Here is a 16,264-nt window from a genome sequence, read left to right on the forward strand (position 1 = left end):
ACCGTTGACGCGGCTGCAGATGCCATATGCCCCAGGAGCCTCTGAAAAGGTTTCAGTGGAACCGCACTCTTGCCCTCGAACTGTCTCAGGCACGTCAGCAGTGACTGCGCGCGCGCTCGTAAGCTGTGCCTTTTACATGGCGACCGAGTCGATTTCCATACCGAGAAAAAGAGATCCTCTACACGGGGCAAAGTTTGCTCTTTTCCCAGTTGACCCGAAGGCCCAGACGGGCTAGGTGCCGGAGCACTAGGTCCCTGTGTTCGCAAACCTGGTCTCGAGAGTGAGCTAGGATCATCCAGTCGTCGAGATAGTTCAGGATGCGAACCCTGTGTTCCCATAGGGGAACAAGGGCTGCTTCGACGACCTTAGTGAAGACGCGAGGAGACAGGGCTAGCCCAAATGGGAGAACCGCGTACTGATATGCCTGCCCCTCGAAAGCAAACCGTAGGAACGGTCTGTATCGAGGGAGAATGGAGACATGAAAGTAGGCGTCCTTCAGGTCGATTGCTGCAAACCAATCTTGGGGCCGCACACATTCGAAAATGCGTTTGGCCGTGAGCATCTTAAACGGCAGCCTGTGAAGGGAGCGGTTCAGAACGCGCAGGTCCAGGATTGGCCGTAACCCACCGGTTTTCTTCGGGACAATGAAGTACGGGCTGTAGAAGCCGGACCTCATGCCGGCTGGAGGGACAGTCTCGATCGCACCCCTCGCCAGGAGGGTAGCAACCTCCGCTCTCATGATAGGGGCATTGCCACCGACCAAAGTGGAGCGGACTCCCCTGAAGCGGGGAGGAGACCGCGCAAACTGAATCGCGTAGCCGAGCCTGATTGTCCTTGCGACCCAGCGGAACAGGTGGGGAAGCTCTAGCCAAGACTGGCCCAGACGTGGGCGGCATAGCGGCCCGGTGTGGGGTCACAGTCATTAACCGCGCCCTGACAGAGGAGACCAGGGAAGGATGAACGTTCCACGGGGGTCTGCTCTGCCAGGGAGCTGGCGACAGAGGCGGATGAGAGCAGCACGGTCCGGGGACGGCGCGCACTGTCAACGGGCTCTGGGACAGAGGAGGACGAGTGGTGCACGACTCGGGGGCGGCGCACCGTGTCGTCCGAGAACTCTGTGTGCTCAGGGATGAACATGTCACTTCTTGCTTTAACCACATTAGGGTGCTGCCCAGGGGTGAGCAGCGGGGAGTGGAAAACAAAGGATTCTCCCCCGGCCCTCCACCGGGGGAAGGAGTGGTCCTGCTACCATCTCCTGAGAAGTGACCATCATCCCTGAGCAGCCCGTCTCAAAAACGCCGCTTGGCCCGGCGTTTAGCGGGGGGCGGGGCAGGAGAGGGCTGTGGCGTCCCCCTGCGGCCTCCAGAGCCAGCCCGGGTGAACGGGCGGGATGGAAGCCGCGGGAGGGCGCCTTCGGCGGTGGGCAGACTGAGGGATCTGAGCGGACGACAGGGCCGTCCGGAGCAGAATATGCCTCAGTTTGCTCATGGGCGGTTGAGAACTGTTGTACAGCCCTGAACCGCACCGCCGAAGGGCTGACCTGGGATATGAGGGTGTCGGGCAGACGGGACCGCCGGACATCCTGCACATCGGACAGGTTAAGCCACAGGCTTGAATGGTGTACATTACCTAACCCAGGGAGCGTGCGGCCATTTTCGTCGCTCGGGGACCAAGGTCAGTGGCGACGCGCAGCTCAATGAAGAGCCCTGGGTCAGTCCTGCCCTCCTGCATGTCCATGAACACCTGGGCCAGGAAGACCAGCAGAATGGCCATGGCATGCAGTGAGGCGGCTGCCTGTCCTGGGCGCTATAGGATTTCGCCACAAGTGTAGACGAAAAACTACAGGCTTCGGACGGGTGCTTAGGATCGCGCCGAGAAGAAGCACTCTGAGGACACAGTTATTTTAGTATCACAGCAGAGCGTTCAACCGGGGGACCCCAGTGTACCCAGAGCAGCGGCCATGGGAAGGAAGGGCAGAGGAGATCAACGAGGGATCGCTGGAAGACATGGGGGTCTTCGAGGATTTCGAGATCTCCTGATGCACATCCGGGAAGAAAGGTATTGGGGTTAGACGGCGACGAGAGTCAGCGGCCACCCAAAAACCAATCGTACAGCAGCGAGCGCTCAGGACAGGGTGGAGGGTTCCACCCTAGTCCGATGCTTGCAGCGGCCCGGGAAAGCATGGCCGTCATCTCGGGATCTGACTCAACAAATGCCATATGCACACCCGAAAGTGGCAGCACTGTCAAATCTTCACTTCCTGAAGATTCTTGCCCACCCTGTGATGCTGCGATGGACAACAGATCCGATTCTGGAACGTCAAAGGAAACCCACGGGGGGTCCGAAGACGGGCCCGCGGGCGTCACGTGATCGTTCACGGGTTGCGTCAATGAAGAGGGGGGGCGTGGGGCACAGACGGATAGTCGGCGCCTTGTTCCACACCAACACCCTCAGGTCACCCTGGCCACCAGGCGAAGTAGCACCTCACGTGGAGACTGTTAGATCGGGGTGTGGATGAGGGGACTCTCTCTCAAACGAGATCATTGAGTCTCGACCGTAATGACGCGATGGTCACGTTCCCGCGGAGAGAACGTGAGTCATCCACAAACGCTGCTCTAGCGTGATCAAGCCCAAGCACGCAGAGCAGAGAATGTGCCCATCAAAATCGGAAATGAGTCAACCGCCACCAGTAAATGCACGGGCGAGCCGTCTTTAAAAAGACGTGCCGCGTGCGAGCTCTTTTGTGAGAGAAAAGAAACTCTGAAAGTGTTGAAGCAACCGGGGAGAAACACACTCACTGGCAAACCACTGCACAGATAAGCAGGAAGCGCGCACTCGCCGGGAGATGGCCCTCACACCAACACCAGAGAATCTCGCTCGTCTGTAAGAAGCTGACAGTTCAGAAATGGCTTGTGGAGTGAAGAATTAACTTGGCTCCGAAGCGAAAACATATCTGCATGTTGCCGGGGTCCTCCTTTTATACCCACGAGGTGGGGCGGAGATACGCTATGCAAATTCTGCAGACCCATGGCATTTCTTTGCCATTGGCTCTTTTTGTAATACTAGAAGTTGATAAGCTCTCTAAGCGAAACCCCATTCGTCGTCATCCGACGTAACTCGGAGTGACAACGAAAGGGAACAGATAGTTTTAGTCTTAATTGTCTCCCCTACATTTATAAGACAATCAGACAGATGATCATGAGTCTCTTACCTTCTAGAGCATCAGCAGCTTCATCTTGCTTCATCTCTCTCAGGTAATGTAGTGTGAGATCAAGAGCTGCTGCTTTGATACTGCATCTATTCTCATTAAAGTCCTTCACAAAGTGTTGCGTGTTCTCATTTTGTAATATTTTCTTAAACTTATTAAGCTCATTCTTCAGAAATATGATTATTTTTCTCTCAAGATCCTACAAACAAAGCAAGACAAATAAGAGACAGAACAACACAATTTAACCAGATCCACATCCATATTTGGTAAAAACTATTCATTCAGTAATTTCAAATATTGAAAATGTGAAAATATAACATTGAATATATTTAAGAAAATGTGTTTTCCTACCTGGAAGATCCCTAGGAGATTGTCTTTGAAATTCTCGTTATTCCTGTGAGTCTGAACGTCTGAGTCTAATGTCTCACATTGAAGCCTGTTAGCCAATAAAATAAAACACTGTCAAAAATAATAATATTTTGCCTGAAAAAGCAGAGTAAAAGAAAACATTAGCTATTTAAGTGTACACTGTTAACGTATAGGATCTATTTAAGCATAAATATATAATAAATTATACATCAACAATAGGTATTTTAATTTGTTGTGCAGATGTTATGTCAGCAGCAGACTAAAATAAATGGGTATTTCTGTAACGATGCGGCTGAAGCAGAATCAGGGTCCACGTGCAGCAGTATTTTATTAAATAAACTCTAAACTAACACATATTTAGACACCGACTCCGTAACAGGACTCGGGAACAGGACAGCCAACATACAACATTGAAAACTTAAAATAAATAGACAGGAAAACAAGCTAAACAAGATAACAAGGGGGCGTGGCTAGTTAAACATTAAACATAACAGGGAACTACCAAACATGGAAAAAGACAGGAACACAGACAGGAATCATGACAATTACAAAAAATAGAATTATAATTTAACAAAAATAATTTCAATCTTTTTGCTGATGCTCCCAATAGGTTTTTATAGAATTGCTGTTTGTAAATTGGAACAATATATAAACTATCAACTTTCATGATAAATATTTGCTGAAATAATCTCTTACAGTCAATGTGTGACCAACAATAAGAAACACATGAAATACCTTTTGTTAGTTGATGGTTTTCTCTCACTGAAGTCTGGTCCATCATCTTTTGACCAGTCACTCTTCACAGACACAGAGCTGGACACATGTGAGCCTGATCTTACACTAATGACACAAAGAGCAGGAAGATAAAACACTTTACTACAGGAGAGACTTTTGGATTCATGTTTAATTAAGCCCAGTTTAACAAAAACAAATTTTTAATTAAATCTGTTGAGTAAACAATCACTGTTGACTGCAGTAACCGTTCTATAACCAGCAGGAGAGCAGTGATGTGTGAACTGAATGGGGGGGGGGGGGGTATTATATTGCACTTTGCAGACGGTCTCTTCAGAGTTGTCTTTCAGCCGCCTGCTCATAGAGATAAATTTATATTCTAAAGCTTGTGTTGAGGAAAATTAGGTTGTATTTTGTTGTCTACGTTGCTATGATTATTAAGTGTCATTTGTGTTGTAGCAACGTTTAGCTCATGAGTTATAGATCCGGGAAGTTCGAATCTGTGAATATATTGCCAACTTTACTGAACTCCTTGAAGCACTCACTGACTGCATTTCTTTATATTTGAGTCCAAGTTCAAACACTATGAAATGCTCCATTGTTAACGTACGGATCTCTGAAGCACTGCCAGCGGGACATTAAACATCGAGTGTCTGTCCGATCACACAACAGTTTTTGTGTGGGAACTCAAATATCTTTGCAAGGGAAAAGAAACTCTGAAAGTGTTGAAGCAACCGGGGAGAAACACACTCACTGGCAAACCACTGCACAGATAAGCAGGAAGCGCGCACTCGCCGGGAGATGGCCCTCACACCAACACCAGAGAATCTCGCTCGTCTGTAAGAAGCTGACAGTTCAGAAATGGCTTGTGGAGTGAAGAATTAACTTGGCTTCCGAAGCGAAAACATATCTGCATGTTGCAGAATCAGGGTCCACGTGCAGCAGTATTTTATTAAATAAACTCTAAACTAACACATATTTAGACACCGACTCCGTAACAGGACTCGGGAACAGGACAGCCAACATACAACATTGAAAACTTAAAATAAATAGACAGGAAAACAAGCTAAACAAGATAACAAGGGGGCGTGGCTAGTTAAACATTAAACATAACAGGGAACTACCAAACATGGAAAAAGACAGGAACACAGACAGGAATCATGACAATTACAAAAAAATAGAATTATAATTTAACAAAAATAATTTCAATCTTTTTGCTGATGCTCCCAATAGGTTTTTATAGAATTGCTGTTTGTAAATTGGAACAATATATAAACTATCAACTTTCATGATAAATATTTGCTGAAATAATCTCTTACAGTCAATGTGTGACCAACAATAAGAAACACATGAAATACCTTTTGTTAGTTGATGGTTTTCTCTCACTGAAGTCTGGTCCATCATCTTTTGACCAGTCACTCTTCACAGACACAGAGCTGGACACATGTGAGCCTGATCTTACACTAATGACACAAAGAGCAGGAAGATAAAACACTTTACTACAGGAGAGACTTTTGGATTCATGTTTAATTAAGCCCAGTTTAACAAAAACAAATTTTTAATTAAATCTGTTGAGTAAACAATCACTGTTGACTGCAGTAACCTCTGGAGCCCCTAAAGGGATGTGGTAGTGGAAAAAAAATATTTTTCAAAACTTTTGCATTCCCAAGAGAAACTTTGCGTTCCCTCACAAAACTTTTGTGTTCCCTCACAAAGATATTTGTGTTGCCAAGCAAAACATTTGAACAGACACTTCCTGTTTAATGTCACGCTGGCAGTGTTTCAGACCTCCATACGTTAACAATGGAGCGTTTCATAGTGTTTGAACTTGGACTCAAATATAAGGAAATGCGGTCAGTGAGTGCTTCAAGGAGTTCAGTGAAGTTGGCAATACATTCACTGATTCGAACTTCCGGGATCAATATTTGTGAGCTAAATGTTGTTAAAACATAATTGAATTCTATTCAAAATCATAGTAACGTAGACAACGAGTTACAATTTTCTTCAAAACTAGCTTTATGATTAAAATTTGTCTCCAAGCAGGTGGTTGAGAGACACATCCGAATAAGGGACCATTTGCAATGTGCAAAACCCCAAATCCTTTTACACATTTTAGATTATGAAAAATATTCAATAACTTCACTGTGACACACTGTACTGTCACCAAATTCAGGTCACACATCACTGCTCTCCTGCTGGTTATACTAGAACACAGTTTGATAAAAAATGCATAATTTTTATGATTATTTATTATTTAACAAAATCAATAACTTCACCATTATTAGAAAAAATATTCATAAACTTCACACTGTTACACAGTGTAATGCCATCAAATTCAGTAAGCAATTATCATGCAAAAGGTATGGTTGTAACTAGTATGTTAAAGGGTTAACTAAACTAAACCCTAAACCGACTTTTTTTAGTTAATGATCTGTAAGAATGTGGCTTTATTAGTGCTGCTTATTGATTCGAGTAACTTTTTTGACATTTGGGTATAAGGTTTTTTAATTCTACAATATATGGTGTAAAACATCTGAGTGCTGCCCTCTTCAGGTTGAACGGTGGGTACTGCAGTTGAATTTTCCTATTGGATGTTTGGGGTGGTTTGTGACGTAAAGGGTGGTTGGTGACGTAGGCAGGTTCCATACAAAGAGATGCGTCTCAGGTGCACGCCCCCCTCCGCTGGGCTCTGCCCACTTTTCCAGCATTTTTCAAATATTGCCAGTGGGTGGAGTCAGGCTCTGACCAGGGGTTTAGTTAACCTTTAACTGCATACCAACATCATTTGAGTAAAGAATAGGCCTATTTTAAATGTGCTATTACTTGCCAAACTAAGCGTTCTATAACCAGCAGGAGAGCAGTGATGTGTGAACTGAATGGGGGGGGGGGGGGGGTATATTGCACTTTGCAGACGGTCTCTTCAGAGTTGTCTTTCAGCCGCCTGCTCATAGAGATAAATTTATATTCTAAAGCTTGTGTTGAGGAAAATTAGGTTGTATTTTGTTGTCTACGTTGCTATGATTATTAAGTGTCATTTGTGTTGTAGCAACGTTTAGCTCATGAGTTATAGATCCGGGAAGTTCGAATCTGTGAATATATTGCCAACTTTACTGAACTCCTTGAAGCACTCACTGACTGCATTTCTTTATATTTGAGTCCAAGTTCAAACACTATGAAATGCTCCATTGTTAACGTACGGATCTCTGAAGCACTGCTAGCGGGACATTAAACATCGAGTGTCTGTCCGATCTCACAACAGTTTTTGTGTGGGAACTCAAATATCTTTGCAAGGGAATGCAAAAGATTTGAAGAATAGTTGTTTTCTCCCATCCCAAATTTTTTCCTCCACCACATCACAAATATTAAAACTAAAATCTCATCTAGTATCTGTAATTCTGCATATAATTAAAAGGTGTGCAGTAAATAAGAAGCTGAGAAATAGAGGAAAACCTTTTACATTTCTTTTAAAAATATCCACTCATTTAGATTGTAAAGAGTGACGATTTTAGGCGTTTATTGTTCATCTCTTCTAGCTATTCGTTTTTGAATGTTAATTTTAACTAGTTCCTAGTGGCCATCAAGTGTGATGTTAAAATGATTTGGTCAAAGTCCCAAAACATCTACAGTCAGAAGTTCTGTACGTAAGTTAGTTATTAACTGTGATATATATGTTTGACATGTATATTTGACATGTTCTTACTAAAGTTTCCACATTATTTACATTTACTATCCATTAGATGTGCACCTTCAAACTGTAATTCAATGCACTTAAATCTTGTCCAGAACTTTACATGTATGGTACTGTAATGGTTACAGCCTGTTACAAGGCATACTGTCTTTTCTGGGGGGCCTATGTTCATCCTAGCCACTAGGGGTCATTAGTAGCACTCAATGTTTAGTATAAAGAGGGAAAGTAGAAGAAGCAGCATATATCCAGTGTGATTTGCCACATGCTGTTGGCTGCTATTCTTGAAAATCCTGGTTTGAGAAACTGTTTGTTTGCTGCTCAAATAGGATCTTTTGTGCTGCTATGATTTGTCACAGTGTCTGGTTGTGTTTTCAATGGGTGTCCACTAGAGGTCCCTTCCTTCCTGTATCCATTCACTCTAGAACCACATTTCCCATAATCCTTGTTTGTTCCCATCACTTGTGATTGCACCCAGCTGTTCCCATTTATGTTGTTAGTGTCTGTGCATAAATACCCTGGTTTTGTTAGTTCATGTCACGGAGTCATTGTATTGTTTGTCACGCTGCAACTCTGAGGTTTGTTCCTTGTCTGTTCTCGTTTTGTTCCTTGTCTGTTCTCGTTTTGTTCCTTGTCTGTTCTCGTTTTGTTCCTTGTCTGTTCTCGTTTTGTTCTTGCTAGTTTTGTAATATTATTATTCGGACTGATTAAATGGATTTCGACACTGGCATGGATGACTACGATTCTGATTATTTGGATTATGACACTTGCATGGATGACGATGATTTGGATTGCCCTGACTATACTATTGCTGCATTTGGATCCACCCAATTCTCCACTATCTGTCGTGACATGATTCTCCTGTATTACTTACCAGAGGACTATTTCTAGTGATGGCAAAATGAGGCTTCTGAACCACTGAGACCTCGCAGCCCATTGCTTCACCGAAAGGTTCATTACTCGAAGCTTCATTCAGCATTGCTCACTAGTGACACCTAGCTACTGTGCAAAGAAGTATCAGACAAATTAATTAATTCTGGACCAATGACCTGAGCAGACTTATGATGTCCATATAAAGCCACTACCCACCCCGTTCTGTTTCATTTATTTATTTATTTTCTTCTCACTGTTAATGTCTGTAACCTTTCATTTGCAATAATAAAAAGACCTGAGCAGACATGTGTCCATTGCCTGGGTATAAAATAAAATATGTAGCCTATCTTTCTCTGTCTGAATTTACTTGTGCAGAGACAACTGTCACACACACAGTTAATTAATTATTCATAAATTGTTTGGATAGTGAACAACAAAAGTGACACTGTGTTGAGTGCAGTGCTTATGGTGGAGGGAGTGTAATAAAGTAAACTGCAACAGAATAGTCTGGGGTGGAAAAAAGTTAAGAATTGTTTCTTGGGGTTTTTGTGCAGTGAACTGTTACTAGATTTAGTGCAGTGTTGTGCTTATACTGGGGATTTAGAGGAGCGAACTGCAACACTGCAGTTTGGGGTGGGTGAAGGAAGGATTACAATATACTTTTATTGAGAAACAGAATTTTTTCAAGTGTGTTGGGGTTTAGACGACTCCTCTTCTTAGACAAAACCTCTCCAGCCTTGGAAAATATCCTTTCACAAGGAACAGAGGATGCAGAGGAACATAAAAATGCCAGTGCCAGTTGGTATAAATGAGGATACTGATGCTTCTTTTGAGCCCAGACAGTGGAGGATTTCCTCTTTCTAGCTGGCTCCATTACCAGGAAAAAGGAAGAGTCGCAAAAAGCAAACAAATCCAAAAGGGCGATCCAAAACAAAAAGCAGTCCAGATCCAAAAATCCAAATAATCTTATCTCATTAATATAACAAGACTATAATATAGCTACTATAATTCATAATAATAATATACGTATTCTAACCTGATATAATGTAATAATATACAGCCCTAACACATATATGACTCAATAACGACAATAACAATGAGAGTTCTTTGACTCTGACACTACTACAACTGCTTCTACTACTCCTAACAACACCCACAAGGTGGCGCGAGTTTCGATTTCCCTTTATCCGTAGCGACACTCAGACCGAACCGATGACGTATCCACACAAACCGAGGCCTCGTTTGTCATTAGTCACGTGATTTACACGTTAACAACACAAGCCTCGAATCGCTGCTTCATCTGGCACGCCCATTTTTTCTCGACACAAGCTACGACGCCTCGGTTCAAATGTCACATCACTACCTATTTCCTTGATTCCCTTTGGAGGCAGTAATGCCATTAGCCAAGGAATGAAAATAACTTTTTTTATCAGAAAGACATCTATATGATCTCTTAAGAACTATTGACAAGTCTGGTCTCATCCTGAGGAAATTTATGTTTTTGTGTACCTACCATAACTCATTCTCCAGAATCCATCTATGATCGCCTAGACACCCATGGTTGCTATTTGGGATTGTTTGCTTGGCTGGTGTTATTGTTTGACATGTGTTTATGAAAAATCGTCTATATACCAATATATGTGTGGAAAGAGTTTCTGATCTTTTGGTTGTTGTTTTTTTTCATTTTTCTTGGTGTGATTCTTGAAATACATTATATCCTTCCCTGGGTATTCTGCAAATATGATCCCCCCTTTCTTTTCTGTAACTCAACAGTTCTAAGCAGCTGGGACAGTTATGGTACATTAAACCCATTTAACTGTGCTAAATGTTCCTGTTCACTTGAGCATTCAACAGTTTATTGCAGCCCTTTATAAACATCTGTTTCTGGACATCAACAAGACAAGTGTGTTTGTTCATGAGTCTACAGAACAGGAAAACAAAAATGAAACCATGATTGATTTTCTCAAGACTGCAGTGGACAAGGCGCTCGAGAGTGACAATGGACACCTGGACCTTTTCCTTCGCTTCCTCCTCGGTCTGTCGCTCCAGTCCAATCGACGACTCTTACGAGGTCTGTTAACACAGCAAGACAGCAATGACCAGAGCAACAAGGGAATAGTTCAGTACATCAAGCAGAAATTAAAAGATAATCTTCCTGCAGAGAGATCCATCAATCTGTTCTACTGTCGGAATGAAATATGAACCAGTTTCAAGCAATTTTTAACCTGTGACAATCTAAAAACATTTATAGGAAGTTTTGCACAGCATTTGACATGGCAATGGTGAGAGAAAACACTCCTTGTTGATCTGACTTTGTTCTGTACAGGACAAACCTGAAACTCCAGTAGTGTTTAAAATGATTATGTGAAAACAGTCGCAGTCTTACCTCTGTATCTCTGAGAGACTCATCTTAGTGAGAGAGTCCTTTCCTCGCTCCTCTGACATTACTGCAGATAAACTGCCACTGAAAACAGCTCAGCACTGGTATCTTTGTGTTGGTGAAGACAATCAGATGCTCAGCATGACCTGGACATGACAATGAGGCACTGAGATTAATATCATGATATTTCAGAGGGATAAACAAATGATGATGAAAATTTAGAACTAATAATGAATCTTAAAGGGATAGTTCAACCAAAAATGAAAATTCTGTCAGTATTTACTCACCCTCATGTTGTTCCAACCTCATAAGACCTTCGTTCATCTTCGGAACACGAATTAAGATATTTTTGATTAAATCGGAGAGCTGGTTCACTCCTCCATAGGCTTCTTAAGGGATTGAAGCTTGCCAGCCCCTAAAATGTATTAAAGATATCAATAAAATAGTCCAAGTGACTTCAGTGACTCAATCTTAAGTTTATCAAACGACGAGAATACTTTTTGGGTGCGATAAATAAATAACGACTTTATTCTAACTATTCGTTTCCTTCTCTGTGGGCCTCGAGTCAGTTCACTAGTGATATAGCGCAGTTCTTCTGTTGTTGTACGTCACACGCATCACACACATGACCAGCGTTGGCCAATAGTGAGCCTACGTGTGACGTAGCTCTACGCAGGGCTGGACTGGGACTAAAAATCGGCCCGGACATTTTGGCCCAGACTGGCCCACTACATATAATCATAAACACAACCGAACTTTTCACACCCCTGAATATGTATACTAACTCCTATTAAAACCACTAATGCCATGTAGCCTAATGAGTGAGTAGGAATGAGTAAGAGTTAATAGATGAAATAACTAGGCTACTAATTGCTACTAATACAGTCGAACTACTCCACACTGATGAATCCTAAAACAAGCTATAAGCTGCATTGGCATAGCAATACCAGTGTTTGACACAGGATTTTTGGTAAATCTGTGGTGGCTGGAACTCTGTCCCTTTAGGGGGGTTCTGGGGAGCCCCCCGTAAGAAAAAATTGTGCTTCTTAATGTTAAATTCATCAATCTGGTGCACTTTGAGAGTTAAAAATTAAGAGCTCCAACTCATAATCAGTGTGCAAATTGAACAAAGAAAAACTCAAAACTCTTTTAGCTGTGATATAGTGTCTGTCTGCATTACACTACTACATAATAATAGTTATAATATTAATTCCATGACAGTAATAGCCATATATTGTAAAATAAATGCACTGAAAAATAAAAGGAACTTTCGTAATTAGTTTTGTACTAATTTCCATGCTTGAAAGAGATAAACACATGATCTTTTATTTTGGCGGAAAACATGGTTTACAAACGCGTCTCATTACAATTCTAGTAAAATGCGTAATCATCAACTATGCCGATGTGTAAATAATGCGTAACTGGGTGATGGGTTCCTACACTCATCGCCTCAGTGTTCTGAAAGTTGCCTAGTTCTGCTTACCACAGTTCTCAACACTCACTCATTCTCTCCTGATCCTCCTCAATATCCTCATCAGACACTTGAAGGGCCCGTTTCTTTTTTTCACGCTATTTCTCTGCAGATACACACTGACACTACACGCGCGCTCAAAGCCCAAAGGGGGAGGAGTTTAAAGATGTGATTGGACCAGCCCAGAGCCAATAAAGAAAAGAACCAATGGGCCGCTGATCTACGTGTTTCATGGGCCGGTCTGTAAAAAAAAAAAACCTACGCTGACTTTTTTTGTCCAATGCATTAAACCGGCACAAAGATCCCAGCGCCGCCAATTAAGCAAAACTAAACGAATGGGCCGCCGATGTACGAGTATTATGGGCCATTTAGACAAAAAAAATTTGTTGTATTTTTTTAAAGAATGATCTGTATCGGCCCAAAATGCGGTATGCCCGATGGGCCAGTCCAGCCCTGGCTCTATGCAATCACACTATGTTAACTGACTAGAGGCCCAACAAGAAGGAAACGAATAGTTGAAATAAAGTCGTTATTTTTTTTGCACACAAAAAATATTCTCGTCGCTTGATAAACTTAAGATTGAGCCACTGTAGTCACTTGGACTATTTTAACGATGTCTTTAATAACTTTTTGGGGCTGGCAAGTTTCAATCCCTTAGAAGCCTATGGAGGAGTGATCCAGCTCTCAGATTTAATCAAAAATATCTTAATTCGTGTTCCGAAGATGAACGAAGGTCTTACGAGGTTGGAACAACATGAGGGTGTGTAAATACTGACAGAATTTTCATTTTTGGGTGACCTAACCCTTTAAGCTAACAAACAATAAAAAATAATAATAAATGCTACAAATATTAATACGATTTTATTCATGTCTACAAAGTGACCATAAACTGTCATCCAAAAAAAAAATTTGATTTTAGTGAGAAACTGCCAAAGTGGAGGTGAGATAAAGTGTTCAACACTAGTTCACAAACTGTAGTTCATAAGTATGGTTAAAATATGAGGATGTTTATGTTGCTTTGTCGTTGTGTCGATTTTGGTGGAAATGTAAAAAATATTTTTTAAAAATTACATGTCCATATTTCAACATTGAAGAAGAGTAAATATCAAGCAGGTAAAACTATTTGCTCAGTGGAAAAATTCAGGTAATGCTTTCAGTAAATGTGATGTACTAAATTTTTGTTAAACCTAATTTTTGAAGCAGTTTTATTTGACACAAACCAAAATACAACAACATTTGGAACATTAAAAAGGAAGGTCTAGGATTGCGTGAATGTCTTTTGCAAGACAAAGAAACCACTTAGTTTATTGCACTAAAAGTAATTTGAAAGGAAGTTTAAATATATGTACAGTAGGGCTGGGCAATATGACGATATTATCGTATATCAACAATGTCTTGCAAGCATCGTGATATCGATTATAACAGTTTGTTTCCAGACGATAATCGTCAATATCAAAAAATGACATAGATTTCACATAGCCCTATAGTTTGTAACCGTCCAACCGAGAACTCTCAGAAGGGCACATCACACATAAAGTTATAAGGGAGGACTCTCTAGACTATAATGGATTTAACCAGATGCTTCAGTTTAGGGTACGTTGCAATAACGGTGTCCTTGCGGCACTCAAACATCCCTGTTATCAGTTGATTCAATTTATCCAATGATGATATTGGCATAACTCAGTAAAATCCCCATTCGAAACAGTACAGCATAGGATGGAAGATGTCTCAACCCAGTAGTGTAAGAAAGATAACCATAGTGGATGAGTGATGTACGAGAAGTCCTTATGGATGAGCTTAAAACAACAGTTCCCTTTCGTTGTCACTCCGAGTTACGTCGGATGACGACGAATGGGGTTTCGCTTAGAAAGCCTATCAACTTCGAGTATTACAAAACAAGCCAATGGCTAAGAAATGCCATGGGTCTGCGGAATTTGCATAGCGCAACTCCGCCCCACCTCGTGGGTATAAAAGGAGGAAGCCGGCAACATGCAGATATGTTTTCGCTTCGGAGCCAAGTGTAATTCTTCACTCCCTAAGCTATCTCTGATTGTCAGCTTCTTACGAGACAAGCAACTCTCCAGTGTTGGTGTGACGGCGATCTCCCGGCGAGTGCACACTTCCTGCCTATCTGAGCGTGGTTTGCCAGTGAGTGTGTTCTCCGCGGGTGCTTCAGCACTGAGTTTCTCTCACAAAAAGAGCTTGCACGCGGCATGTCTTTTTAAAGATGCCTCGCCCGTGCACTTCTGGTTGCGGTCGGCTTGTGTCTGACTCTGATGGGCACGAGCGCTGTCTGGTGTGTTTGGGCACTAATCACGCTAGAGCAGCGCTCGTGGATGAGTCATGTTCTCTCTGTGGGAACATGACCATCGCAACACTTCGATCGAGACTCAATGATCTCGCAAGAGTGAGAGTCCCCTCATCCACATCCCGATCTAGCGCCTCCTCGAGAGGCTCTACTTCGGCTAGTGGCCAGGATGTTCTGAGGGTGACTGTATCGAACAAAGCGCCGACTATTTGTCCGTGCCCCACAGCACCTTCACCGGTATTGCAACCCGCGAGCGTTCAGGGGATTCCCGCGGGACCGTCGTTTGAGGTCCCGCGGGTTTCCTTTGGCGCTCCAGAGGAAGACGTGATGTCAATCGCAGCATCACAAGGTCACGCTCATGCTTTCCCGGGCGGCCGCGAGCATTGGTTTAGAGTGGACCCCTCCACCCTGTCCTGAGCGCTCGCGGCTGGACGATTGGTTTTTGGGTGCAGCTGCGGCTTCCCGTCCTCAGCCTGCCCCAATACCTTTCTTCCCGGACGTGCATGATGAAATCTCGAAGTCCTGGAAGACTCCCATGTCTTCCCGCGACCGCTCGCTGGTTTCATCCGCCTTTCCTCCCCTCGATGGGGCAGCTGCCCGTGGGTACACTGGGCTCCCCCCGGTTGAACGCTCTGTTGCGATGCAGCTGTGTCCTCAGAGTGCTTCTTCTCGCGGCGAGCCTAAGCACCCATCCAAAGCCTGTAGGTTTTCGTCTACCCTAGTGGCGAAGTCCTACAGAGCGGCGGGACAGGCGGCTGCCTCTTTGCATGCCATGGCCACTCTGCAGGTCTACCAGGCCCAGATGCTAAGTGACATGCACAAGGGTAGGACGGACCCAGGGCTCTTTGATGAGCTGCGCGCCGCCACCGACCTCGCCCTCCGGGCGACGAAGGTGACCGCACGCTCCCTGGGTCTGGTGATGTCCACAGCTGTGGTCCAGGAGAGACATCTATGGCTGAACCTGGCTGACATGCGGGATGCTGAGCGGTCCCGCCTGCTCGACACCCCCATGTCCCAGGCCGGCCTATTCGGCGGTGCGGTGGAGGATTTTGCCCAACAGTTCTCCACCGCCCAGAAACAGACTGAGGCTATTATGCATATTCTGCCCCGACGGCCCGCTGCTGCCTCCACCCAGCCGACCGGGCAGAACCCTCAGTCTGTTCGCCGCCGAGGGCGCCCTCCTGCGGCTCCCGCCCGGCCCAAGCAGCAGCCTCCACCCGGGCCCGGTCGCGGAGGAA

At 43.8% G+C, this 16,264-nt stretch overlaps 1 protein-coding gene across 2 annotated transcripts in view; it reads right to left on the bottom strand.

The window, feature by feature from the left end:
- Positions 1 to 16,264, bottom strand: part of LOC143724251 (protein NLRC3-like) — a 377,548-nt gene that overhangs the window by 77,965 nt on the left and 283,319 nt on the right. For both annotated transcript variants that reach the window (XM_077217232.1, XM_077217233.1), the window contains exons 4-7: positions 5,668 to 5,772; positions 4,313 to 4,417; positions 3,560 to 3,644; positions 3,212 to 3,407 (exon numbers count right to left, since the gene is read on the bottom strand). In XM_077217232.1, the coding sequence (XP_077073347.1) occupies positions 3,212 to 3,407; positions 3,560 to 3,644; positions 4,313 to 4,417; positions 5,668 to 5,772 (491 nt within the window). The remainder of the gene's footprint in view (positions 1 to 3,211; positions 3,408 to 3,559; positions 3,645 to 4,312; positions 4,418 to 5,667; positions 5,773 to 16,264) is intronic.

Source organism: Siphateles boraxobius, unplaced genomic scaffold (genome assembly GCF_051911475.1).
Source record: "Siphateles boraxobius isolate OS27281-9 unplaced genomic scaffold, OSU_SipBor_1 70, whole genome shotgun sequence".
Classification (NCBI taxonomy): Eukaryota; Metazoa; Chordata; class Actinopteri; order Cypriniformes; family Leuciscidae; genus Siphateles; species Siphateles boraxobius.